Source organism: Chiloscyllium punctatum, chromosome 2 (genome assembly GCF_047496795.1).
Source record: "Chiloscyllium punctatum isolate Juve2018m chromosome 2, sChiPun1.3, whole genome shotgun sequence".
In the NCBI taxonomy this organism is placed as follows: domain Eukaryota; kingdom Metazoa; phylum Chordata; class Chondrichthyes; order Orectolobiformes; family Hemiscylliidae; genus Chiloscyllium; species Chiloscyllium punctatum.
In genome coordinates this window covers 144,501,566-144,529,516 of record NC_092740.1, presented here as the reverse complement: position 1 = coordinate 144,529,516, position 27,951 = coordinate 144,501,566, and the positions used below count along the sequence as shown (strand labels likewise).

At 39.5% G+C, this 27,951-nt stretch overlaps 1 protein-coding gene and 1 long non-coding RNA gene across 11 annotated transcripts in view; one reads left to right on the top strand and one right to left on the bottom strand.

Moving 5' to 3' along the window:
* LOC140491353 (uncharacterized) overlaps positions 1-27,951 on the bottom strand; it is a 197,380-nt gene that overhangs the window by 19,466 nt on the left and 149,963 nt on the right. Inside the window, exon 1 of one of the 5 annotated variants that reach the window (XR_011963291.1) lies at positions 7,263-7,349. The exons of 3 other annotated variants lie outside the window; for them this stretch is intronic. This is a non-coding gene — a long non-coding RNA (uncharacterized lncRNA). One more of the 5 variants, XR_011963295.1, reaches the window with a different exon arrangement.
* LOC140491326 (mitochondrial nicotinamide adenine dinucleotide transporter SLC25A51-like) lies at positions 7,391-27,507 on the top strand. Of its 6 annotated transcripts, none has more exons than XM_072589372.1 (5): positions 7,413-7,429; positions 10,463-10,516; positions 21,095-21,312; positions 22,050-22,174; positions 22,691-27,507. In XM_072589372.1, the coding sequence occupies exon 5, from the start codon at positions 22,750-22,752 to the stop codon at positions 23,641-23,643; it is 894 nt and encodes a 297-aa protein (XP_072445473.1). In that variant the 5' UTR covers positions 7,413-7,429; positions 10,463-10,516; positions 21,095-21,312; positions 22,050-22,174; positions 22,691-22,749; the 3' UTR covers positions 23,644-27,507. The 6 variants fall into 6 exon arrangements, with proteins under 6 accessions (XP_072445490.1, XP_072445473.1, XP_072445467.1 ...); XM_072589366.1 differs by lacking the exon at positions 7,413-7,429 and adding an exon at positions 7,450-7,621; XM_072589389.1 differs by lacking the exons at positions 7,413-7,429; positions 10,463-10,516 and adding an exon at positions 7,391-7,405.

Sequence of the window (27,951 nt, the reverse complement as noted above, 5' to 3'; positions counted from 1 at the left end):
ATACATTTAAAGGATAATGAAATAAGCATATAGTGGAGAAGGATATTGATGGTGACGCTGACAGAGATAGATGAGGGGGGATGGCAAGAGTACTGAATCAAGTATTAATGCTGACATGAACTGGTGTCTGAATTATCTGTTTCTTTGTTATATATTTTTTATAACCAGACATGTTGCTTAAGTCATTTAGACCAGAGTCTGTTACAGTATTGGTTCCTGCCAGTTACAGACTGTGACTGAATTCAATATGGCATTTTCCCCATGCAGTAGAGATACCAATGAAATTCATGTGAGAGATTTAGAGAATCTGCCACTTTTATAAGCAGGAGGAAATCCATTACCTTATCAAATGCTGGTTGTGTGTAAAGTCCAACTGTGAATTCTTCACAATAAAACCAACCTGTATTTATAGAGTGCTATAACAGTAAAACACCTGAATTTATTTCACTGGAGAGTTAACAAATGAAATTTGGCAGAAAGTTAATAAGGAGCTATGACAACATGTAACTAAAAATTTGATCAGTCATAGCTCTAAAGTGTAAAAGTTTATTTAAGCATGTGAAACTAAAAGAGATCAGTTAGGACCAACATGGGCAGGTGGAGACAGGACAACTTAGAATGAAGAACAGGAAAATAGGAACACTAAACAATTATTTGTATCTGACTTCAGAGAAGAAAATACATTAAGTCTCCCAGAGATACCAGGTAACCAAGGGACTGGTGAAACTAAAATTAAATTAACTTTAGTAAGGTTGTGGTACTTGAGAAGTTAACTCGATTGAAGATTGATAACTTCCTGAACCTGATTATCTACATCTCAGAATGTTGAAGAAAATGTTCATACAGATAATGGATGCAACAGTGGTTACCTCGTAAAATTCTGTAGACTCTGAAAAGATTCCTGCAGTCCAGAAAGTAGAAAGCATAACCCCATTATTTAAGAAGGTTTGGAAAGGGAGAAACGAGAACTATAAAATTGTTAGTTTAATGTCATAGTAAGGTAAATTTTATAATCTATTATAAAGAGTGATAACTGGACACAAATAAATAGTAGATTTGGGGAATGTCCATGTGGAGCTATTAAGAGGGAATTATGTTTGAAAAAACCTGTTGGAGTTTTTTGAAAGGTATTATTTTTAGCATTGATACAGGAGAATCAGTGTATGTGATGTATTTAGATTTTTAGAAGATTTTTACTAAGTCTTTGTGTCCAAAGCTACGTGGGTGTTACTGCTCACGTGTCACTAAAAGATAACATGCAGGTGCATCAAACATCGGCAGGCTTTCATCACCTGATTAATTACAGAAGTAAAACATATTGTTCTAATTGCTTTGATGAGACTGCAGAGTGTTGTGTACAGTTATAGTCACCTTACCTAAGGAAGAATGTGCTTGACATACAGGTAGTGCAATAGAGGTTCACTAGACTAACTTTAGGGATGGTGGGATTGTCTTATGTGGAGAGATCGAAGAAAGTGGCTCTGTGTTCTCCGAAGTTTCAAAGAATCTTATTGAAAGTTATAAAATTTTCACAAGGCATGACAGGGTGGATGTAGAGACATTTCCTCTGGCTGGTGAATCTAGAGATTGGAGACATAATACCAGAATAAGAGGCAGGAATGAAATGAGAAGGAATTGCTTCATTCAGTAGGTTGTAAATCTTTGGAATTCTTTGCACCACATAGTTATAGAAGCTCAATTACTGAGCAAGTTCAAAGCAGAAATTTATTTCTGAAGACTAATACACAGATATGGATAGTAGGAAAAATGGTATCTAGGTAGATGGTCATCCATGATCTTGCTGAAAGGCAGATCAGGCTTGAAGAGCTGAATCACGGACTCCTGTTCCAAGGATGGTGACATTGGGGGGGTTAGGATATTGGGATACTTGAATATAATGTTGAGAATTTGAAAATTGAGATACGGTCTGATCAGAAGCCAATGTAGACAGGTAGGAGGCTGGAAGAACACAGCAAGCCGGGCAGCATTATGACGTGCAGGGGTTGGCGTTTCGGGTGTAACCCTTCTTCAGGACTGTAATGGTAAGTGAGTGTAGAGAAGATGGATGATCAGGAATTAGTGTAAGTTCAAATACAAGAGGCAGACCTTGTAAGCACTCAAGTTTATGGAAGATAGGAAATCTGCCAGGGCTGCATTGTTAGGGCAACAGAATATGGATGAGGGTTTCAGTAGGTGAGCCAAGCCAGGGACGGAGATGAACAACTTTGCAAATGGAGTATATCTCACAGTCAAATCTGACAACGCTATTGCAAATAGTTTCAGCCTCAGCCAGTAGGTACAGAGAGAGACAAAGTCAGGGATTAGGATGTGGAGTTTGTAGCAGAGGACGAAGACAATGACATCTGCTATTTAGTTGGAGAAAATTCATGCTAGCTTGTATGGTCTGTTGGTCTGACAAATCAGAGACAGTGGAGGGGGTCAAGAGATAAGGTAGACCTGGGTGTTATCAGTGTACATGTGGAAACTGGCTTGGTTTTGGATGATATTGTCGAAGGGTAGCATGAAAGTGAGGGGGCCGAGGAAAGACTTGTGGAACTCTGGAAGTAGAGAAGCAGGAAGAGATTATTGGAATGGATTCCCTGGTGGTGGCTGGTTAGAAAAGAATAAAGGAAACGTGGCAGGAAGCCTTTGAGGATGTGCAAATGCTCCACATTACTTCTTACAAACCTCTATTTCTTAATAAACTGTAATCAACTTTGATTTAGGATTATATGCTAAATAGCATTTTGCTGATCACAAGTCTCATTGCAATCTGACAGCTGTGGCTCATGGAGCTTCCTCATGTGAGTTCCATGATGTGGAGGTGCCAGTGTTGGACTGGGGTGGGCAAAGTTAAAAATCACAAAACACCAGGTTAGAGTCCAACAGGTTTATTTGGAAGTACTAACGTTCGGAGTACTGCTCCTTCATCAGGTAGATGTGGAGCAGGAACATTAAATACAGAATTTATAGTAAAAGATTACAGTGTCATGCAATGGAATGACATATTGAACAAACCCAGATTGCTGTTAAGTCTTTCATCACCCAGAGACCACAGTACAAATTCATACTTAAACACTTCAGCACAACGCTGAAAACATGCAGTGTTTTCAGAGGGGTCATCCTTTGGGTGAGTTATTAAAGTGGTGGCTTGCTCTCTCAAAGTCATATAAAAAGAGACCATGTTACTTTTTGAAGAACAGCAGGGCCAATGTTTCTTCCTCAACTGGTACCACAAGGAAAAAAGGATTATCTGATTGTTTCCTTCATTGCTGTGTTAATTAACTTGACACACAGCATGGGAAATGAGCAGGAGGAACACACTATTGGTGGTTTTGTGGGGGATGAGTGTAAAAGGTTTATATGTATTACCCTTTTTGTGGGGCATGGGGCTTGGATTTCAAACTAGTGTCAAATGGGTATTGGCCTATTTTTGTGAAGGGATTTAACAGTTAACTAGATCAGTCTTTCCAAACTATGACTGAAAACCAGTATATATGAGAAAGTGGGTAACTGCAAGGCCTCCTGGAATGTTAATGGATATTTGTTATACTATGGTAGTTTATAACAGGAGAAAAGAAACATTAAGCCATTACTTGCAGCAGAATCTGGAATGAGCAACGTTCAAAAGCTTTTGATTCGGCTCAAAGGAGTTCTGGCTGAAATCATATGCAAATACACTCTCTCTTAGAAGATTATTCAGAGCAGTTAAAGGAATATGTTTTCTCAGTGACAGTGTATAGTTTGTGAACCTTCCAGACCAGGACTGCTTATAGAATCCATAGAATCCCTAGTGTGGAAGCAAGCCATTCGGTCCTTCGAGCCCATACCATTTCCCTGCATTTCCCATGGCTGATCCACGTAACCTGTACATCCCTGGACACTATGGGGCAATTTAGCATGGCTAATCCACCTAATCTACACATCATTGGACTGTGGAGAATGTGTTAACTCCACACAGATAGTCACCTGAGGGTGGAGTTGAACTTGGTTTCCCTGGTGCTGTGAATTTATGGCTCTGCAGATTATTAAAACACTGAAAAGGTCTAAGATCTCTCTGGTGTGTGTGCTTTCAAGAAAAAGATTCCACAGCTCATAGGACATGAACTGAGAGAAAGCAGTTAAGTCAAAACTATACTTTGGACAGGGTAGAAAAAATTCTCTGGATTATGATTAACTTTGAAGTTCAAAGTGTTAGAGAATAGTTGAAATTTTGTTTTGCTCTCAGTTTAATTTATTTTGCAAAATAAACTTGTTTTATTGTTAAAACTAAATCTGCAGCCGTGTGCTTAAGTTACAGTGAAAGACCATCACATTAAATAAAAAAAATCTATCAAGACATATTTCATTATAAGATATGAATTGTCCAGTAGAAACATCAGCTACAATCATAACAATAGTGACAATAGAAATGTAGGAACTTGGATGAATATGTTTGAGGGTCCATTTCCTCTCAAGTGGATAGGAGTTCTCAGTTGATAAAAAAAAGGTGACATTATCATCCCAGCAGGGTACATGTTCAACAAACATCTTTTACCATTTCAGCTCACTTCAGCGGAATACCACATTTGCCTCTCCCCATCCAGCATTCCAATGGGATCTTAACCACATGACATCCTGACACAAAACTTTATTTGCCCTTCACACTGCATTCTACCATGTAAGTGCAGGAGATGCAACACTTGCCCTTTCGTCTCCTCTAATTCTTATGTTTAAAAACATTAACATTTATTTCAGAAATAGCCACTTATTCACAAAACTTTCAATGCTGTTTATTGTATTTACTGTTCATAATGAGGTCTCCTCTGCAGTGGGCTCATCAAATGCAGATTGGATGACTGCTTTAAGTAAAAGCTTCACAAGTGTGACCTTACACTAACTGTCAATTTAATTTGCAACTTCTTTTCTACTCTAGTCTTTCTGATCTCAGCTTGGTGCCCTAACCCAGTGAAGCTCAATAGAAGTTTCTAGAGCAAGGCTTCATCTTTCCATTTGGGACTTTACAGCCTTCCAGACTCAACATTTATTCAATAATTTCAGGTCATATGTTATGCTTCCAGTTTTTCAGATAATAATGATTTCAGTGATCAGTAAAACATTCCTGTTTCCACCCTAATCCTCCCAGCTCTGTAGAAAGGTAATTGACGTGAAACAGTGTAATAGAGTTGTTACTGCACAGGAGACCATCTCAAGGCAGCTCTTTGCAAGAAGTACTCTATTACTTCCACTGCCCATTCTGCTCCCATAGCCCTTCAATTCTTTTTCAGATAATCATCCAATTCATTTTTGAAAGCAATAATAAATGTCTTCATCACATTCCCACATCCTTCAATCAATGGAAAGTTTCCCTCTATCTAATTTTTCTTCAGTTCAAGATTTTGAACACTTTGACAGCTGTGATCTCAACTTTCTCTTGAAGGAAACAGGCTTGATATCTCCAGCCTATCCTTGCAAGTGAAGTCTTTCATGCCTAAAACCATTCTCATAAACCTTCCCTGCACCCTCTCCATAAGCTTCACGATTCTGAAAGTCTAGAACAGGATACAACACCCTAGTCAAGGTCAAATCAGCAGTTCATAAAAGGCTCTTCATAACATCCTTGCTTCTGAACTGTATGTCTTTTTGATAAAAGTCCAGGTTGTTTTTTATGAGCCACCATCAAACTTTTGTGCATGCCCTCCCCAGTGCCCCAACCCACACCCCTTTATAATGGCACTTGTTACTTTATATTGCCTCTTCCCATCTTTTTAATCAAAATATATCCATCCACACATTAAATTTGTGGGATATAGGTAAATTAATGTTATTTCTGCAATTCTGCAATTCCAACTTACAAAGTAAAATGAACTCACACCAGTGTGTAATTGTTTTAGCCAAGAGCTGAGTCAACAAGAATGGAAACGATGTGGAGGAAACATATAATTGTTTTTGTATTAGCTAAAACTGTATGTCAGAAGGTAGACATTATGGGCAAGTAGATAAGATGTTGTGAGGGGATGAAGTTAAGCTAGATATGCCTGTATAAACAGTAGGTATAAACATCTGCTTCCCACTTTTACAAAAACACAGGAACAAACCCCAATTAAAAGGGTCATAGGGATCAGAACGGCCTCGGGAAAGGCACAGATGAAGGGGGTAGATAATGATGAAGAAAGAATATGCCTAACAATGACCTACAGCAGGATGCGGTCAAACAGCCTTGTGAGACCAGAAATAAGCATTTTATCACAGACAAGGCCGGATAAGGCAAGAGGTAAATAGGGGTAATGGGGGCCGGTCTTAGGGAAGTGGACGATATAAGCAGGGGAGGAGCAGTGTAAAACAATAGACATCAAATCATATAAATGGTCTGTATGAATTGAATTTGGTGTGTGTATGTCCCTTGCCTTGTAGACAGTGTACATCACACCCACTTGCAAGTGTAAAATAAATGGCACTACTGATTCAGATCTTGTCTCGGACTGAAATTATTGAAGTGAGTGGGCTTTGTTTCTCACAAATTTAATCTCTTTAATTGTATGTTTACTCTCACCCACAAATTGTGAAAGTGCCCTGTCCACCTAAATCTGGGACACAGATCAAGAGAAGCTGCTCGCTCCACAGCATTTTGTGCCTGTGTTTGGGATTGCCAGTGTTTCACTCTGTGAGTGTGAGAGTGAGTGGGGGGCTCAGGATCAACCTGTTCAACGAGAGAGAAAGTAAAGACTGCAGAGGCTGGAAATCAGAGTCTACACTCTGGGTGGGTTACGCTTCGGCGGGTCGGTGTGGACTGGTTGGGCCGAAGGGCCTGTTTCCACACTGTAATGTAATCTAATCTAATCTACACATTGGTGTGGTGCTGGAAAAGCACAGCAGGTCAGGCAGCATCCGAGGAGCAGGAGAAGCGACGTTTGAGGCAAAAGCCCTTCAACAGGAATGTTCTCCTCGGATGCTGCCAGACCTGCCGTGCTTTTCCAGCACCACTCTAATCCAATTGACTATAACCTGGTGTTGTGTGATTTTAAACTTTGTACACTCTAATCTAGACTCTGATCTGCAGTCTCCACTTTCGCCTACACTCTCCACTCTGTTCAACATGAGGACAAGCCTCAGCAGTCACGTGGTGCCACCTCCCGAAAATCAGCAGTTACCCTATTCCCGAATATGGCGGGCAGTTTCCAACACGGTCTTTCTCTGTCTCTGTTTCACATGAGCGGGAGTCTGCGATCCTTTAACCCTGTGGATGCCAAATGAAGTGGCCCGTGATGTTGACAAGTTCCTACCTTGGCCGTGTCGCGGAGGAGAAGAGGACAGCTTCCGGTTCAGCGCGCCCCTGGCGCCCACGTGACACGTGCGGACGGCGGGAACGCGCACGTACACACGCCGTCATGGCGGGCTCGCGACGAGGGCAGGGCGGGACGGGAAGGTGAGGTGCGCGCGGAGAGCTGAGGTAAAGGGCGGCTGTTGGTGTGGCTTCAGTGGGCCCACTGTGTGAGGCAGAGACAGACACACACGCACGGCAGCCCCGGCCTGCGAGAGTGGGCCCTCAGCGGCGCGGCTGTGGTGTCGGGGTGCGGGCCGTCTCTTGAGAGCCTCGTTGGCAGGGCCTGGCCAACTGGTGTGAGCCGCCCCAGGGAAACCTGTAAGGTTAAAGGTCACGGTCATGGACTGGGGGCACCAGCCTCAGCCCGACCACCCAGTTCCTGCAGAGGCGGCCAGCTCCACGGGGAAAGAGTGACATTAGTTTGGGACGGTGTTGGAAAGATGGGATTGTTGCTGCTGCATTGGGAGCGAGTTAGGTTTCTTTAGGATTGATGGCAGTCTGTTGGGAGAAGGGGGGGGATGAGTCTGGGATTGATGGCGGTCTGTTGGGAGAAGGGGGGGGATGAGTCTGGGATTGATGGCAGTCTGTTGGGAGAAGGGGGGGATGAGTCTGGGATTGATGGCAGTCTGTTGGGAGAAGGGGGGGATGAGTCTGGGATTGATGGCAGTCTGTTGGGAGAAGGGGGGGATGAGTCTGGGATTGATGGCAGTCTGTTGGGAGAAGGGGGGGATGAGTCTGGGATTGATGGCAGTCTGTTGGGAGAAGGGGGGGATGAGTCTGGGATTGATGGCAGTCTGTTGGGAGAAGGGGGGGATGAGTCTGGGATTGATGGCAGTCTGTTGGGAGAAGGGGGGGATGAGTCTGGGATTGATGGCAGTCTGTTGGGAGAAGGGGGGGATGAGTCTGGGATTGATGGCAGTCTGTTGGGAGAAGGGGGGGATGAGTCTGGGATTGATGGCAGTCTGTTGGGACAAGGGGGGGATGAGTCTGGGATTGATGGCAGTCTGTTGGGACAAGGGGGGGATGAGTCTGGGATTGATGGCAGTCTGTTGGGACAAGGGGGGGATGAGACTGGGATTGATGGCAGTCTGTTGGGACAAGGGGGGGATGAGTCTGGGATTGATGGCAGTCTGTTGGGACAAGGGGGGGATGAGTCTGGGATTGATGGCAGTCTGTTGGGACAAGGGGGGGATGAGTCTGGGATTGATGGCAGTCTGTTGGGACAAGGGGGGGATGAGTCTGGGATTGATGGCAGTCTGTTGGGACAAGGGGGGGATGAGTCTGGGATTGATGGCAGTCTGTTGGGACAAGGGGGGGATGAGTCTGGGATTGATGGCAGTCTGTTGGGACAAGGGGGGGATGAGTCTGGGATTGATGGCAGTCTGTTGGGACAAGGGGGGGATGAGTCTGGGATTGATGGCAGTCTGTTGGGACAAGGGGGGGATGAGTCTGGGATTGATGGCAGTCTGTTGGGAGAAGGGGGGATGAGTCTGGGATTGATGGCAGTCTGTTGGGAGAAGGGGGGGATGAGTCTGGGATTGATGGCGGTCTGTTAAGAGAGTAGGATGTGTTGGCCATTGTTAAACAGCAGATGCTGATGATGTGAAGTATAAAGTGTGTGGTGGAGAAACTCAGTGGGCCTGGCAGTATTTGTAGAATGAGAAAGCATGAATGTTTTCAGTCCAATATCACACTTCTGAGCAATTCAAAGTATCACACTGCAACAATGTCTCAGCATTATATATATTCTGTTGATGTTATTTAGAGTTAAATGTTGTAGCTCTTATATGCACAACAAGCAATAGGAAAATCTCCCAAAGTAATTACTGATGTCTCATTCTTTAGATAGTGTGATTGAAATTGGCATTGTGTTTGCAGTGTTTAGGGTGTTACAGACACTTGCCCGTTAACTTAGTTGTGTGCGTTTTGCATGGGATTCTGGTCTTCTGCAAAGTGTTCTTGAGTAAACCTGTTGTAGATTCACACCTGTTTTGGCTGTCTAATATTTTTGGCCAGATGTTGTTTTGCGGAATATCATGTAATAGTCAAGTTGAAACACTTACAAGTCATCCCAAAGCTGCAATAGGCCGTCTGCCTGGCATTGACATCTCAGTTCTTAATGACCCACAAACACAAATCACCAGGAATTTGTCTCCATTTAATCAGCTTTGATGATAATTATAGTTCTTTGCAGGTCATGTTGGAGCAGCATATATGAAAGCCAGAGTACTGTATGTGAAAAGAGAAATAGAGCCAATGTCTCCTGATCTCTTTGTAAGAGGATGTCAGCTTGTGTGTTTCCTTTCATTTTTACACCTTTTGTTTTGTTTTATTTAAATGAAAAATCTGTCAGCTTCACAAAACTGGAGTTCTCAACTCGCTATTCTTACCAATGGCTGGGATGTTTTGATTGTGTTTCACTTTTCATTTGTCTATAAATTAACCATTCTGAGAGGCAGAAATAGTAGACAAAAGTTTGCAGATTATATTTTTGGGCTACAATTGTTTTTTTCTGCTAATCTCTTACTTGAAATGAATGGCAAGTCCAGATAGGTAGCGATCACATCTGTGTCTTGGCTGTGACAGTTCAATTGTAGCCTGCTTGCAATTGATGTCTGTGTAATATCACCAGTCCTCAGCTAAATTCAACACACCACCTTTTATCTAATCTATAGATACAGCAGACATTTAACTGGTACCTTATGAACTGATATTCTGGCTAAACTGGCAAAAGTTGTAATGCTGAAATACCAGAAGGTTATTGTATTATTGCAATTTCTGTAATGACTGAGTAGTTGGTTGAGAATGTGAGTGAGAAGTCAAGATTAGAGTAGTGGAGGAAAAGCACAGCAGGTGAGGCAGCGTCCAAGGAGCAGGAAAATCCATGTTTCGGCAAAAGCCCTTCATCAGAAATGCCCTGATGAAGGGCATTTGCCCGAAACATCGAGTTTCCTGTTCCTCGAATGCTGCCTGACCTGCTGTGCTTTTCCAGCACCACTCTAATCTCCAGCATCTGCAGTACCCACTTTCACCTAATGTGAGGTAAATTTTATTTAAGGCAAAGTTGCATTATTATTTAAGTGATTTATGCTGTAAGTAAAGTATAGCTATGTGTATACCCCTGCATTATGTTTTTATTATTTTGTCTATGTTTTTCAGTGATTATGTGGAATATTTGATCAACTAATACACTCTTGGTCCCACAGATGCCAGGTAATAAAATGTTTGCTGCATTTTTAACAATCCTGTTCAGAAATATTATGATGCACCTCTGGAGCAGATGAAACTTTAACCGAAGTTGTCTTGCCTAGAGATGGGGATACTCATAAAAGCCCATCTTATCTGACCTATAAACTTATGCTGGCAATTAATCTAATCCAGTGAACTGGTATGTGGTGCCTTAGTTGATGGCTGGGTCCTGTCTTTGTCCAGATGTGGAACATTGCATTTGGCTGGACAACTGTTTTTCAGCCAGCATGGACATGTAGATTTCTATGATTCTGTCGCCATACTTTCTAAGCCTGTTCTTGCTTAGAAGAAGTGTAGCCATGTGCAGGTTTAATGTGTATCTGTTAGGCTTTTCTGTCGTATACGTAAAGCAATAAATGTCAGTACGTTTTTTACAAAAATTGACATGTTTCCAGAACATCTTGTAGAAAGTTTGGAAAGAAAAATGTTGCAATTTCTAATGGTATATGAAGCAGCATAAATACTATTCGGGTCACTGAATGTGGTTAAAAAGATTATAGAACTGGTTAGGAGAAGGAAAGTGTGGTTCTGTTAATTAATGATGGTATTACCATAACATCATGTTGGATAGTAATTTATATGCTACTAAAACAAAACACGATCAAAGGTGACTTAGATAAATAGTTCAAAGACTGTTTTTTGAGAGAGTTTCTTAGAGCCAACCAGGGAGCAGACTCTACTAGACCTGGTATTTTGCAATCAGGTAGGATTAATTAATGACTTCATAGATAAAACACTTCTTTCTCACCAGCATGCAACTGAATTTTACATTTAGTTCAGGGAGAGCAGAGTGAATCCAAGACTGGTATTTTAAACTTCAGTAAGGGTCACTATGCAGGCATGAAAGTGGGTGTAGGTATAGTGAACTCACAGCGGAGGTGCTAATGTAGTGGAAATGTCATTGAACTGGTAATCCAGTGAGTCAGGCTAATTCTTGGGGACGTAGATTTGAATCCTGCTGGCAGATAGTATATTTTGAATTCAGTAAAGAAAATTTGAATTCATTAAAAAAAGCCAGGACAAACGTACTTGAGGGAAGAAAATCTGCCACCCTTATCTGTTCTGTCCTCCATTTAACTCCAAACACACACACGGTGGCTCAGTGGTCAACGCTACTGCCTCTCAGTGCCAGGGACTGGGTTCGATTCCAGCCTTGGGCCACTGTCTGTGTGGAGTTTGCACACTCTCCTAGTGTCTGTGGGTTTCTCTGGGTGCTCTAGTTTCCTCCCACAATCCAGAGATGTGCAGGTCAGGTGATTTGGCAATGCTAAATTGCCCATAGTGTTCAGGGATGTTAGGCTAGGTGCATTAGTTAGGGGTAAATATAGGGTAGGGGAATGGGTCTGGGTGGGTTACTCATGGGAGGATTGATGTGGACTTGTTGAGCCAAAGGCCTGTTTCCACACTGTAGAGATTCTTAATAAAAATGCTGGCTGAAATAGTCACATAGCTTATGTTCAGTTAGGGATAGGCAACAAATGCTGCTCTTTCCTGTGGCACCCGGAATAAAGGGTTAGGTCAATAGAGATGTATTTAAGAACATAAGAACTAAGGGCAGGAGTAGGCAATTTAGCCCCTTGAGCCTGCTCCGTAATTTAATATGATCTCATCTCAATTCCACTTTCTTGCCCATTCCCCATAATCTTTAATCCATTACCAAATAAAAATGTGTCCATCTCCTCCGTAAATTTATACACTGTCCCGGAATCCACTGAACTTTAGGATAGTCAATTCCACACACAATGACTTCTCCTCACTGTATTAACTCTGTCACGCCTTAGCCTAAAACTAAGACCTCTCACTCTAGGTTGTTTTTTCCTTCTGGGGCATTTGCTTTGAGTGTTTTATCAATCTCTTTGGCATTTTATATACATCAATTAGATCTCCCCTCATTGTCTTCAACTCCCTTCAGTGTGAGTCTAACTGCTCAATCTCTCCTCATTACACAAGCCTTTCATCACTAGAATTAATCTAGTGAACATTCCCTGAACTATCTTTTTATTCTGATCAAAATGGATAATCTCTATGTTAAACTGCATTTGTCAGATTTTGATCCATTCACCTAACCTATCCATAGCCAATTTTAAATTTTAGATTCTTTATTGCACCTAACTTTCCTACCTATTTTAGTGTCGACTGAAAATTTGGTGATCATCTATTCAATTCCTGTATTCAGGTCATTAATGTAGATTGTAAATAGTTGGGTTCCAAGAACCAAACTCTGTGGTACCCCAATGGTGACAGCTTGCCAACCAGAAAATGACTAATTTGTCCCAATTCTCTGCTTTCTGTTGGTTGGCCAGCCCACTATCCAAGCTAATACCTTACCCCTAACTGCATGTGATCTTAGCTTGCGCTTTAAACTTTTATGCGGCACCTTATCAAATGCCTTCTGGAACTCCAGATGAACTACATTTATAAGAGCCCCATTAACCACTATGCTTGTTACATAGAGTCATAGAGATGTATATGAGAAAACCATATAAAAATAGGCTAGTAAGGGATTGTAGAGCTACTTAAAAGGAAAGGAGTTAACAAAGTGTGCATTGGTCCTTTTAGAAAATGAATTTGAGAATTAATGGTAAGTAAGAAAATTAGATTAGTTTAAATTAGATTCCTTACAGTATGGAAACAGGCCCATCGGCCCAACAAGTCCACACTGAACAGCACGGAAACAGACCCTTCAGTCCAACTCGTCCATGCTGTCCGCAAACATGGGGAGAATGTGCAAACTCCACACACAGTTGCCCGAGGTGGGAATCGAACTCGGGTCCCTGGCGCTGTGGGGCAGCAGTGCTAACCACTGAGCCACCATGCCACCCTACAGATGGTAGATGAATTTTGCATCTGTATTCATTACAGAAGATACAAGTAACGTCCCAAAAATTATCATATGGAAAGGAGGGAGGAGCTCACGAAAATTACAACTACCAGGAAAATGTTACTGAGCAAAGATTTGGAGCTGTGAGCAGACAAGTCCTTGGGTCTGATGGACTTCATCCTCAGATCTTAAAAGGAATGAGATAATTGATGCATTGATTCTAGTTTTCAGAAATTCCCTAGATTCAGGGAAGGCTCCACTATGTTGTGAAATAGCAAAAATAATTCCCTTATTCCAAAAGGAAAAGAGACAAAAATGGGAAAACACAGGACTGTTAACATCTGCTTTGGAAAGATTGAGTCATAGAGATGTACAGCACAGAAACAGACCCTTAGTTCAACTCATCCATGCTAATCAGATATCTTAAATGAATGTAGTCCCATTTGCCAGCATTTGGCCCATATCCCTCTAGATCCTCCTTATTCATAAACCCATCCAGATGCCTTTTAAATATTGTAATTGTACCAGCCTCCACCACTTCCTCTGGCAGTTCATTCCATACATGCACCATCCTTTGTGTGAAAATGTTCCTCCTTAGGTCTCTTTATATCTTTCCCCTCTCACCCTAAACCTATGCCACCTAGTTCTGGACTTCCCTCACTTGTCTATTTACCCTAAGCATGTCCCTCATGATTTTATAAATCTCTATAAGGTCACCCCTCATTCTCTGACACTCCATGCAAAACACACAAAGCCTATTCATCCTCTCCCTATAGCTCAAACCCTCCAACCCTGGCAACATCCTTGTAAATCTTTTCTGAGCCATTTCAAGTTTCACAACATCCTTCCTATAGCAGGGAGACTAGAATTGCACACAGTATTCCAAAAATGGCCTAACCAACATCCTGTACAGCCACAACATGATGTCCCAACTCCTATGCTCAATACTTTGACCAATAAAGGAAAGCATGCCAAATGTCGCCTTCATTATCCAATCTACCTGTGACTCCACTTTCAAGGAACTATGAACCCTCACTCCAAGGTCAGATGTTGGAAACTATTATTTGATATGTTATAGCAAGGAACTTAGAAAAGTTCAAGACAATCAGGCAGGTTCAACATGGTAATATGAAGAGGAAATTATATTGAACCAATTTATTGGACCTCTTTGAGGAAGTAACATGTGTTGTGTATAAAGGGGCAGTGGTCAATGTCTAGCATTTATACTTCCAGAAGGTGCCACATTAAAGTTAATTATAGAAAATAAAAGTTCATGGTATGGAGGTATCCTATTGGCATGGATGGAAGATGTTTAGCTAATAGCAAAGAATTTAGGCATAAATGGGCAATGTTTTGTTGGCAAGATGTAATGAGTGTTTGAAACATGTAAGATCCTGGGAATGGACAGAATGGATGTGGAAATGATGTAACGTGGTGTGAAAGCATCTAGAACTAGGGGTCACTGTTTTAAAAATTAAAAGTTTGCCCTTTCTGAACTGTCTTAAATATTTTCTCATTGAGGGTCTTGAGTCTTTGCTACCATCTTCCTAAGGGGGTTGGAAGTAGAGTCATAGAATATTTTTGAGGCAGCGATAGTTTATTTTATGAGCAAGAGGGTGAAAGATTATCAGAGGTAAATGGGAACGTTGAGTAATCAGAGCAGCCAATTGCTTACTAAATTTCAGTCAGGGCTGAAGGAACCTTTTAAATTCATATATAAGTCTTTTCCCTGGGGTTGGGGAGTCCAGAACTAGAGGGCATAGGTTTAGGGTGAGAGGGGAAAGATATAAGAGACCTACGGAGCAATGTTTTCACACAGGGTGGTACGTGTATGGAATGAGCTGCCAGCAGAAGTGGTGGAGACTGGTACAATTGCAACATTTTAAAGGGCATCTGGATGGGTATATGAATAGGAAGGGTTTGGAGGGATATGGGCCGGGTGCTGGCAGGTGGGACTAGATTGGGTTGGGATATCTGGTCGGCAGGGTCTGTTTCCATGCTGTACGTCTCTATGACTATGCCTGGAAAATTACTTTGGAAGACAATTTTCTGAACACTGTACTGAAGCTCTCTGATCAATACCATCCAATGCGGTTATATTTCACATGTTTGTGTTTGTTTGACTGTGCTCCAAGTTTGGTAGGAAGCACACTTCACTTGTTGGAACAAATAAGTAATTGTGACCAGCTTTCAGTCTCCTATGATCCTTAACTATCAAAGCACTCCACAAGTGAAGTAGGGTTATTGGAAACTAAAAATAAAATTATTCAATTAGTTTAAGAACTTTGGCTGAGGCAAAGACCATTTTTAATCTTAAATTATTAAATGAAAAATACCCATTTTAAAGCAGTAGCTACAGGGAGAGTATGGATCGGTGAAATTCTGTAATTGCTTCAGTAAAGCTGACATGACAAATGGAATAGTGTTCATTTTAGGTGTGAAGCTTTTGCAGTTAAGGTTAACCATGAAGATTCTAGGTTGGTAATATTTCTCTTTTCAGGTGCCTTGTTCACTCTGCTCTTACCAAATTACAGATAATTATACAATAGATTGTGTCAATTCTGACACATTGCTGGAATTTGCTGATTGACTCAGGAAATGCTGAACTTGGTGTGATATTGAGCCACAGTGAAAGGTTCTTTTCTCTGTTTAGTTGGTGTCTGAGGACAGCCAGATGGTGAAGTGCTCATTGAGGTGGTTTATGTAGGTTTATATAACAATGAATATCAGTTCACTTTGAATTCATTGTTGACAATTGTGAAGAATTATTTCTCTGGCTGCATGTTTGTTGGACATACTCTTCTGTTCTCATTCGCTGTCTTGCAAAATGAACATTAACTAGTGTGGATAGAAAATGTGAAGCCCGATTTTAAATAAGATTCTCTAATAAGTTGCAATTACTTCCTTTCTTGCATAATATGGGTCAAACTCAAGCATGTGTCACTGCATTTGGAAGCAGTGTGGAGCAAGCATGAATTTGCTTGGTCCATTATGCAGGATATCATTTAAAGAAACAGTCATTAGAAGGTAACAGTGTATGTATGTCTGTTTACAGTCATTCCTCTATCTGCAAAATCAGTTTTTGCCTATCCCTGTCAAAAAATAAGTAGCCGATTAAGCAACATCTGCAAGTGGAATTAATTAGCATCGGCAGGCAAAAATCATATAGCTGTGACCACTTTTGAGGCAACCTTGAGCAGTGAGCACCTCTCAGGAGATGTGCCAATGTGAACATAAATGTGGGTGCCAGCTCACCACCTCTCCCACCTAACCCGTGCTTGGATACTCTCAGCATCATCTTCCCTCTCCTTTCTCTTGTCTCATTGAAGTTGATTGTGCACATCACACTCTTGCCCTTGTGCCCTTTGTGATGGCTGTTGAGGAAGTGGCAGTGCTTGTGTGCCTAAACGCAAGAAGGTGGTGAGGAAGCTTAGTGAAAAGGTGAAACTGTTGGATAAATTGCAAAGTGGTATGCCAACTAGTGCTGTAGGCCGAGTTTGGCCTCAATGAGTCTACCTTATTCTATATATATATTGTTTCAACCAAAAAGGAAGAGGTGAACAGTCATAATCTTGGGGTCGGGGAAGCTAACCTTTTTGTGATGTTAAGTTGTTAAATTCTGCACTCGTTAATTCATCATTCAGGAATGGAGTCCTCATGGACACAGAAGAATGCCTAATTAGAAAGCTCAATTGACAATATACTCAAACATTTGTTACTTTGTTGATCAGTGTGGATTGATTATCAGCTGCAAAACATTCCTAACAGAACCATAGTGCCAATCTTCAAGGCCAAACTGACCTTTGTAAGTTGTCATTAAAATATTGTCAGTCAAAAAAATCTCTTGGAAGTATAAACATTTACAAGAGTTGCAACAATGTTGCCATTGCCCCAACCTATTGTTCTCTCTCGTGAACAGCGGTATCCAGAATTTGCTGAGTTTTGACACTAGATGGTGACATAAGCAATTTGTTTTACAGAATTTGCAGTGCAGAAACTGGATGTTTAGTGTAACTGGTCTGTTCTGGTGTTTATGCTTTTCACCTAACAACGTAATTCATCCAATTGCATTTCTTTTTATTTCTTTCTCCTCCATGCAGTAACAAAGCTTCTGTTAAATGCTAGTTGCCTCAACTGAGGCTCTATGTGGTACTGAGTTCCACTTTCTAAATTCTTATGAATTCTTTCTTGCAATTGCTCTTATATTAATTTGTGGCCCTCAATTTTGGACTCTGGCACAAATGGGATCATGTCAATGCTACCAACCCTCTTTTATAATTAAAAGAAACTTCTATTTTGGTCATCCTTGAATCTTTCTTTTAGTAGAAAAAAGAACCCCAGCCTTGCTATTAGTTCATGCCAGAAAATCTTTTTTTGCATCTTTTTAGTGTCTCCCTATCCTTTTGGGTATATGTTTAACCACAGTGTTATGAAGAGTCCTATCCGACCCCAAACACTCTTTCTCTCTTCACAGATGATGTCAGACCGAGTTCATCCAGCACTTTGTTTATATAACATAACTTCACTGTTTTTCAATTGCAATTCTCTGTTTTAACTAATGTGCTTTGTCTACAATTTTATGGTCTTGTTAGTGTGCACTACTACTTTGAATAGTTTGTAAATCTGTACCCAGTATCTTTTTGTCATTCTATCTTATTTAGACTCTCTTCCAAAGACCATATGATTTCCTTATCTCTCATTTAAAAATGCACCACTGAACACTTAATTACATTTATTTTTCATTTGCATGCCTATATAATAGGGGTTGATAATGTCTTGTATTTTGTCAAGTTTCATCAAAGATTATTGCTTCCTATCCCCTGCAAATTTAGTGTTATCTAGAATGTTTCATATTGTACTTCAATTACAAAGTCCAAATTGCTTATGTAAAGGGAAACAGCCATGATCCCACCAGCATCAATCCATAAACCATCAAATTCCCACCTTCTACCAATCTGAGTGACTACCTTTTAATTCATAATCTGTTTGGTAATGAATTTGCAATCTAATATCCTCCAAGTACTTATTTCAAGACTCTGCTTGTTCTGAATTTCATCATGAGTATACCATGCAGTATTTTATTGGGGCCTTTTGAGAATCCAAACATATTTTATCTACCCTTATCTACTGTGTGACTTCAAGCATGCCATTTCTTGTGGAATTGGCATTGAATACTGTTATATTTTCAGTTCTGAATGTTTGTTTTTATTTTACATTTTTGAGTAAGCATTTTATTTCTATATCTTCCCTGTTGCTGAGGTTATTTGTCTATGGTTACTTGGATTGGTTCTGTTTCCCTTTTTACATATAGGCATGTTAATCTAAGCTGTCTTCCAGGTTTCTGGCTCTATCCTATTTTCTAATACTTTATAAAGAGATAATTTTGGTAAGCATTAGTCTGTTTAGATTCTTCCACGTTATCATAAAGTTCTTCAGTTTTCCATATGATGGATGCAGGAATCTAAAACATCATTTTGATTCGTTTTGTTTGCAAGGTAGCTTATCACTTTTGTATTTTGTTTCCTTCACTTTGTACCACTTGCTTCCTGAATGGATTTGGGAAAGACAGAAAACAATGCTGTAAAAATGGCTGTGTTTGAATCTGGGAAGCTCCTGCATCAGAAGGATGTATGGTTCTAGTACTGTGGGTTCCTGCAAGCTGCCATAAAAATAGTGTCACAGCATTTGACTGAAATGTAATTCCCTAATGTTTCAGTCAGTGTTAATGTAGTGCATAAGTATATTGTTTAAGGAAGAGCTGCCTTGGCTAACTTTCCCGTTTGGATTTGTTACTTAAAGCTGGAGACTTTAATTTCAGACTTAACTGATTGAGTACTTGTAACTAAATTACTTTAAAAATCCAGGATTCTTGTTGATATGTTAATTTTCCATTCCTCTAATACTGGCCTTTTCCAGATGCCCAGTTTCACCCATTGATAGCCATACCTTTTAAGCTTCTTTGGTCCCAAAGCCTGGAATTTCCTCCCTAACCCTGAAGTGCTTCCGCATCATTTCCTTTTTGAAGCTTCTTCTTGGGTAAGCTTTTTGTCAACCTTACTAATGTCTATTCCTTTGATTATGTCTCCATTAAGCAAATTAGGACACTTTTTTTTTTCTGCATTAAAGGTTCAAATAAATGCAAATCAACGGGGTTATACACCTGACCAAGTACTCGGAGAAAATGTTTTCCTTTTGTTTTCTTAATGCAGATTTGTTTTTCTCATTGGAGTGGTTGCTTCTCTTTCCCGATAATATCTGTTCTTTGTCAGCTTTTGCTTAAACCCTACTTCAAGCTATTTGAAATCATTTGTGTTTGGATTGCAAAGTATTTTGTATTGCAGGCCAAGAAGCACCTATTTGGGTAATAATCAGCGCACTCCTTTTGACAATCATACAAAATTTATCTTACTACAAAAGAAAGTTAAACATCATAAAATAGGAGTAGTTCGATTCACCTTCCTTCGTTTAGCTCTTGGCTGATTTGTATCTTGATTCCACTTTCCTGTTTTTTTTCATATGTATTGATATACTAATACAACAACAATCTATCAATCTTAGTTCTGAAAAGTTCAGCTTTAGGAATTCTAGAATAAAGTTTAAATTTCTGTACCTGTATCCTTATTTATACAATGATATATGCTGGAGTTACCTGATTTATCATTGAGTGGGAGATGTTTCAGTATTGCTCAGAGATCAATTACTTTTTTTTAGAACTTGCATTATAAAATAACTAAATGGCCTAAGAGGGTCTTGACTGGTTCTGCTATATCCTTCACTGAGCAAAACTAACAATTGAACTGTGTTAATACTCTTCAGGCGTACAGATTCTGGTGTAAGTTATCAAACTCCTCCAATTTCTTTGTCAAAAATAACTTTTTTATGAATAAAGTATATCTTTATATAACATAGTCATATCAAACCTCACCTATCTTTTCAGATACCCTAGTAGAAGCTGCCTGGGCTGGACATTTTTGTTTTTTTTAGATCTTACTACATTTTGAATTGAAATGACTCTTGCTACAATTGTAATGATAACATGTCATGGTCTTTTCACAGAGCATTCACTATTGGTTTCATATTCACCAGAAGAAGTAACCAAATGACAAAATTTACAGCATGGGTGCTTTCAAATTAATTTGAATTTGGCTTTACATACTGGCAGTTCATTGGCCAGGAATATATAACTTTGTTTCTATGTACTTCAGGTTGATATGTCAAAATGTAATACTCTTGTAATTTTATAATTGAGCTCAGATGAGGTATTGTGGCTCATGGCTCCTTTTTGGTATTCTGTCTGGCTAACATTTCAAATATCAGCTTTGAATTTAAGTAGCAAAGGACTGTTCAGGTTTTTGGGGCATGCAGCCAAGCCCAATTTGACCACATCTACTGTGTTCAGCAAAACACTTCCTTACAATTGGGCAATCCCAGAGTAGTGAAGTAACCAGTATCTGATGTGAAGTAATGCAGTAAACTGTGGTGAGAAAAGAAGCAAGTTAAGGTGACTTGGAACAATAAACAGATTTTCTTTGTAAATTAGGTCATGGGATTTTCAAAATTATATTGCTATTGTGTTCTCTATTTCCTGTGCACAAGTGTATCTAAACCACAGCCATGGATCTGCCTGATCTGTACTAAGAGTCCCAGATAATTTGTATGTTCTTTTTGGAAAGGGCTGGCCTTAATACTGTTGTCTCATTATGTACCTTTTTCTTCTGAAGGTTGGTCTACATAACTCTTAGCACTGCATGAAGTGGTTGGTCTTCAAGTAGGAGCTCGAACAGTAAACAAGCTATTCACTTCGAAAACTGCAAAGTCGAATGCAGCCCTGCCGTTGTGTCACTTTGTTCAACTGATTTATACTTTAATTAATGCAGTTTCCAACACCAGAATACAGATTGGAATCCTGACTGATTTTTGTTCCTTCAGCGTGGCAAAGGTACCGAATGTGGCTAGTTCCCACATTCCTAAATAAAACTACATAACTTCAATTCAGAACAAAAGATAGAGATTGAACGTTTTTATAACAAAATTGACGATTGTACCAGTGGGAAGAAATCAATAATCAAAACACTGTTAAAATTGATAGGAATGTTTTCAGTCCAGCTGCCTGAGGGTTTTTGTAAGCATTCATAAAATGCTTTAGTGTACTTTTTGTATCTTTGAGAACAAGCTATTTGCCATCTGCCTTTTTGATATTTAACCTAAATACAGTCAATTAATTTCTACTAATGTGTAACTCATTCATATCTTGTCACAACATGTTGAACAATTACGCTTTGTAAAATGTTACCATTTCAAGGACACAAAGCATATAGCAAATCCTGATGGAATTCTTTACTTTTGGCCCTTCCTCGCCTATGCCCCCAATCTTCCTTCTCTCTTCTCTCCTCCCCCCCCCCCCCCCCCCCCCCAATACAAATTAATGCTGTACATGTGCACACACCCAATCAGCAGAAGGATTCTTGGGGCTGCATTCTAACCTTGGGATTGAAATGACTGTTACACACAGGCAGTTTATGAACTTCACCTATAAACTATTGCTGGGTTTTCTTTGACTGGTATTGTAAGTAATGATCCCTGTTACACATGTATGAGTTGATGGCCTACTCAATCTCCAAAATAATGCTAATTGACTTTAGAATGTGAATCTATTTATTTCTGTTCTATTCTCAGCATGCGGACATCATTGAACCACACTTTTAATTGTCCATTCCTGGTTGTGCTGAATATGCCAACTAACTTACTGTAACTGACTCAGACATGTTGATATGGAACTGGAGACACATAGGAGAGACTAGGTAAGGATGGCAGGTTTTCTTCTCTATAGAAAAATAATGAATTTGAGTTTTTACACAATCCTGCAGGTACATGGTAACTTTTACTGATGTTTCTTTTTACTATTTCAAGGTGTTATTTTCAATTGAAGATCAGTTTTGGCGAGCTCCTATTACTGGGCAGGCTTGTATTTGAGAAAGAGGTGTATTCTGGTTGTTTGGTTTAAACTGAGCCACTGCCCTATTCTACTTCCAAGTAGATGCCCTGTAAACATCTTTGGTAGAGAGAATTTTTACTATACTAGACTGCAGTCATTCAAAAAGGCAACTTATCACAGCCACCTCAAGCATAATCAGAGATGGATAATGTATTCTGGCCTCGCCAATGATGCCCGTTTTAAAAACAAAACTATGTAACTGCAAGGATTCTTAAAGATTGGATAGAAATTTTAAAGATATACATAAAACTTTTATTTGCCATAAGATTGTAAAGATAAGTTATTTTGTGCAATTTCTAAACTTTCCAACTACTATCTACAGAACCATGTGGATAATTGAGAACACTTTGATTGATCCAGAAGGATAAGCACTTGAGACAAATGGATACTGAAGCACAAAACAGACCAAAAGACCTTGTCTTACCCAGTTCTACACCAGAATTGACGGAGCCGATTTCTTATGTGGGACCTGCCAAATATTATCTTTGTGGCTACTTTGCAGCTTTCAGTAACATTGCCATCACCTTCCCCATTCAGAAAGTGCTGTTTCGACAGCAGCTATATGGACTAACAACGGTGAATGCTATCCGGCAGCTAAAGCAGGATGGCTTTCGCAATCTCTACCGAGGAATTCTGCCACCACTCCTGCAAAAGACTACAACTGTGGCATTGATGTTTGGCTTGTATGAAGACTTCTCCTGTCTCTTGAAGAAAACAAATAATGCTCCAGAGCTGTTCAATCAGAGTGTGTCTGCAGTATTGGCGGGGACTACAGAAGCAGTTCTGACACCATTTGAGAGGGTACAGGCTTTGCTACAGGATCGCAGACATCACAACCGATTCAAAAATACCTTCCATGCCTTCAAGGTTTTGAGAGCCTATGGTATTAAAGAATATTACAGAGGCCTTGTACCCATCCTTCTCCGCAATGGACCCAGTAATGCATTGTTTTTTGCTTTGCGAGGGCCTATCAAGCAGTCCCTGCCAGAAGCCACTACATATAGTATGAATGTTCTCAATGACTTCATCTGTGGGGGGTTTCTGGGGTCACTGCTCGGAATAATATTTTATCCAATCAATGTGGTGAAAGCACGTATGCAGTCACAGGTTGGAGGGGAATTTCAGAGTTTTGCCAAAGTCTTCATGAAAATCTGGACTGAAAGGGATGGCAAAGTGTCCCACCTAATGAGAGGTGTACACCTCAATTATCACCGGTCAATTTTATCATGGGGCATAATAAATGCAACCTATGAGATTTTGCTTAAGGTGCTCTGAGAGAACTTTTTGGTGTCCATTGCTTAACCTGAGTATCATTTTCAGCTCTGTACTTCAGTATTTAACATTTTGTCTCAAACTATCTGTCATGCAGAATTTCTCTTCAATTCCATCAAATGAATGTCACTTTGAAGCAACTTATTTATTGTGGAGGAAAACAAAGTTCACCTTCAACTCTGAGACCAGATGGCCATTTGCAAAATACTTTGAATAATTTTTGAAGATATTGGGCTTTTGTTTCATATTGGTGGAGGAGTAAGAGTCTCAAGCCAAGTTGAGTGACAGTGGCAAGTGTTTCAAAGTAACAATTCCACTCACCTACCTCAAAGAGGATGGTTCACAGCCCTTCTGATTTTACTTCCTCCCCTCCTATGCTTTGTTGTTCTTTTTTTTTCCAGAATGTTTAAACCTCTATTCTGACCGAAAACTTTTGTGTAGTCCTAAAAGAACCTGGGTTATTTTTAATTGAAATGAATTTCTTTTTCCAGGCATGGTATGGTGTCTACCTGTTCTTTCTTCACTGTTAGGTTGTCCTAATTGTTCTACACCTTCAAATGCCTTTAAGATGGTTTATATACAATACATTACTGAATGTTTGGCTAACATTGCATACATCATACATTGTTTTGGTTACCATGTGATAATTTGGAATCACATCTGTATTGTATGTGTTTGCCCAATTTTGAGCAGGTAGCTTAGTGCTGTTTCTGTTGCCCTCGTGTATCACTCACTGAAATGCGCAGTCCAGGGTTCTGGTCAAAGTTGTTTTCAAGTGGCCTTTAATTTTTAATTTTTTTTGTTACATTGGTAGAAGATATTGCAAAAGATGTCAAAAATATGAATTCTAGTGCAAAGTTCTGTGAGCTCTTAATTTCTTTGAGGTAATCTAGCATAATGTAAATACGCTTCCAAAGTTGAGTCCACGTGCTGAACAACTTGTCTGTGTGTGTGTATATATATATTACATTTTTATCTTTAATTACTTAATCAATCTTTGCACCTTTTGCTGAAAATTATATTAAAATGAATATATGTACTGGGTGGTCGATGGTCAGAACTTCAGCTTTCATTTAGTCTGTCTTCATATTTATTTCATTTGAACAAACATCAAAGCTTTTGTAAAACCGTCTTATTGTCTTCACACTACTTGTCTGAGATGAGCTTGATGGTGGAGGTGTGCTCCCAGCAACCCTCCCCTACAAACTCTTCCAAATCTACCTGGGAATTGCTGATTTCAGTGCTTCCATTTCCATGACTTTAACTGCATTAATTTATTATATTAAACAAGTACAGTGTAAAAGATCACATGTTAAGACACCAAAGGTTAATCTCCTCAGCCACTGCCTTGCTCAACTTCAACAATTAGCAGGAAAATAATTGGGCAGAAAGCAAACTGCAATGCTACTTTTGTGTAATTTTGGGTGTCATGCCATTTTGCTCTCTTAACCACTAGGGAGCAGTAAGTCTATTTAGAGCTCAATACATGAGTAATTTCAATAACCCTCCAGTTGCATACAAATTACTTAGCCGTTAAATGAATACAGTGTCCTATTGACACACAGTACACATCTTTATACACCAAAGTGAAGGTGATCAGTTGTTAAGAGGTTTCTGAAGATGATAGAGAAATGTAATGAGGCAGAAAATTCCTGGTGGGACTAAGTGATGGGAGGAAGTGAATGAATAATCGTTCTAAATTGAATATGGTGAAAACTGCAACATGTGATGGTTTATTCTGTCATGGGATGTGGACATTGTTGACAAGGTTAGGAGTTGTTGTCCATCCACAAATGTCCATTGTGGAGGCAGTTAAGAGTCCACCACACTGCTGTGAATCTGGAGTCACATGTAACTATTCCTGGTAAGGACTGCAGTTTTCTTAAAGGGCGATGGTAAACCAAATGGATTTTTATGACGATCAATGTAGTTCCATAGCAACATTACCAGACTAGATTTGTATTCTGGGTTTATTAATTGAATTCAAAATCCCTAAAACAATAGTCTGGGTCTAAATTATTAATCTAATGATATTACCACAAGGCCATCTTCTATCACATTGTGAGGGTATGGAAGTGTTTAATGGCATGAAAACCTACTTAGAATGGATACATGGATTGGAGGAGCAAATGCAGATGCAAATCTAGAATAAGACACATTAAAGTTCATAGGCACTCAAATGGAAATAGTATAAATAAATATCATAAAGAAAAAGATATGCTGGGGATATTTTCAGATTTCAAAATTTCTGATTACTGTTGTATTCTTCAGCAGCCCCCAGACACTGCAAGAAATTGAGTATAAAAGAAAATGAGGTATACCAGGGAATGGTGTACATGTAATGGAATTAAACATGGATTCCCTACTTTTTGCCTGTATAATGAGTTTGAGTAGAAACTGAGTAATGAATCTCTATCTATACAATGGGGCTGATGAATGGAGAAAATGTGTTAAATCTGAAATGTTTAGTATTGCAGCAACAAAATGTGAGTAGGAATATTTATTGGAGCACATTAAGAGCTGAGGATAAATTCCCTCAGAAGCAAGCAGTCTCTATGTAAGAAGAAACATTTGAAAAATTAATGTTTTGAAAAATTAAAATAAATCAAATTTTCACTCTCTCCCAACCCCCATCAAGTGCAATTCAGTCATTGAGTTGGATACAGGCAGGATGTTGAGTTTTTAAGGAAATTTATATTTTAAGAAGTCATTTGAATTCCATTGAATCAGGAAAGATTGGAAGAGAGTAAACCATCAGTTAACAGAAAATAATGTAGTTATCTGCAGTATGTATGTAGAAATTTAAGAGCAATGTGGATGTCTGTGAATGTGACTTTGAAAGGAATTGTGACAACTTATTTCAAAGTGCCAACACCTAGGTTGTTTCGACTGGTGTTCAAGAGCAGAGTCATATACGTCACAAGTGCAGAACACAGTGACCATGCTGGAAAGTTATAACTGGTGATCAGGGATTGGGAAGTGCCCTTTTTTTTAAAGGAGATGGATAATTTTAGAGTTGTCAGCATTGTTTGTAACCTTGAGTGACTGCCTTGAAGACAGCAGCATAAGAAAAATTTAACTTGTAATTATTTAGCACCTTTTATGGCCTCTAGACATTCCCAGAAGCAGCAATAAAATTTGATATAATGAAGCAAACATTGTGGAGATGGCAAGTATATTCTGGATATTGGTTTAAAAATAAATTAATGTCATGACGGAGCATAGGACATAATCTAATATGTGCAGGATCAGTCATTTGTTAATAAAAGGGACAGACTTTAATCTGCTGCAATTATGTATTCCATTGCTACTTGAAGAACATTTTTTTATCAGGTTGCAATGAAGATTTTATATGTGTGTTTATAAAAATGTAATATGTGTCGCCAAATCCAGAAACAAAAAGACAATAAGGCAACTAATAGCTAAAGTTTAGAACACAAATCAGCAAATTTGCAAGACCATTGATGTTAATTAAGAAGGCACACAATGAGTGCTTTTTCAGGGCGGTTTCCTGACTGAAAGAGTGTTCAAGTTGGCAGGCAAATACTGGTGAAGACCAAAGAGAGAAGTGTGCAAGAAGCTGCAAGAATTTGCTTTAAAGCATGAGAAAATGATTAAAATGTTCACAAATGTTGACATTTGCACAACTGGAATTAAGAATAAGGGAAAAAGAAGTTGGGCAGCACTAGGATTTATCAAATGACAATCCTGTGTCCTGTGCTGGTAATGACTAACTGCTTGCAAATTACCTAACAATCAAGTAGAGATGCTCAGTCTGCTGATGCCAGAAACATCCATTGATGTGGTGCTGTTGGTATGTATCAGGATTATTGAAAACTTTATTAATAAAGGGAAGATTTTTCTGAATGAGGCTTGCTGATTGGCCTATAAAGCCGTATTCACATTCAATCTGTCTGGAGCAGGATACTGTACTACACTATTTATTTGTAATTTCTGTCACTGCATCATAATAAAACACTTTCTATGGCAATTGCAGTATTCTGTGGTCAGGCCATTACTGGAAGGTATTGATGTGTGCAGGTTGATCTTGAGCAGCTTACCAATATTTATAGGTGTCCTCTATTCTAAAGTAAATATAAAGAATACTGATCAGTGCCCATGGATCTCAATACTGGCTTCAAGTATTTTAAAAAAACATTAATAATGTACTTATTCACCTCCCCATCGCAGCTAGGTCATTTATGCATTATAACTAAAAACATCTGTGTCTCTCTTTTGCTGCAGACATTAATTTTGATTTAATCTATATGCAGAAATATGTACAATATATTTGACACATGGGATTGTTCT

What these genes read in the sequence shown, in the direction of transcription:
- LOC140491326 (XM_072589389.1), top strand. Translation starts at nt 22,750, where the DNA reads ATGGATACTGAAGCACAAAACAGACCAAAAGACCTTGTCTTACCCAGT.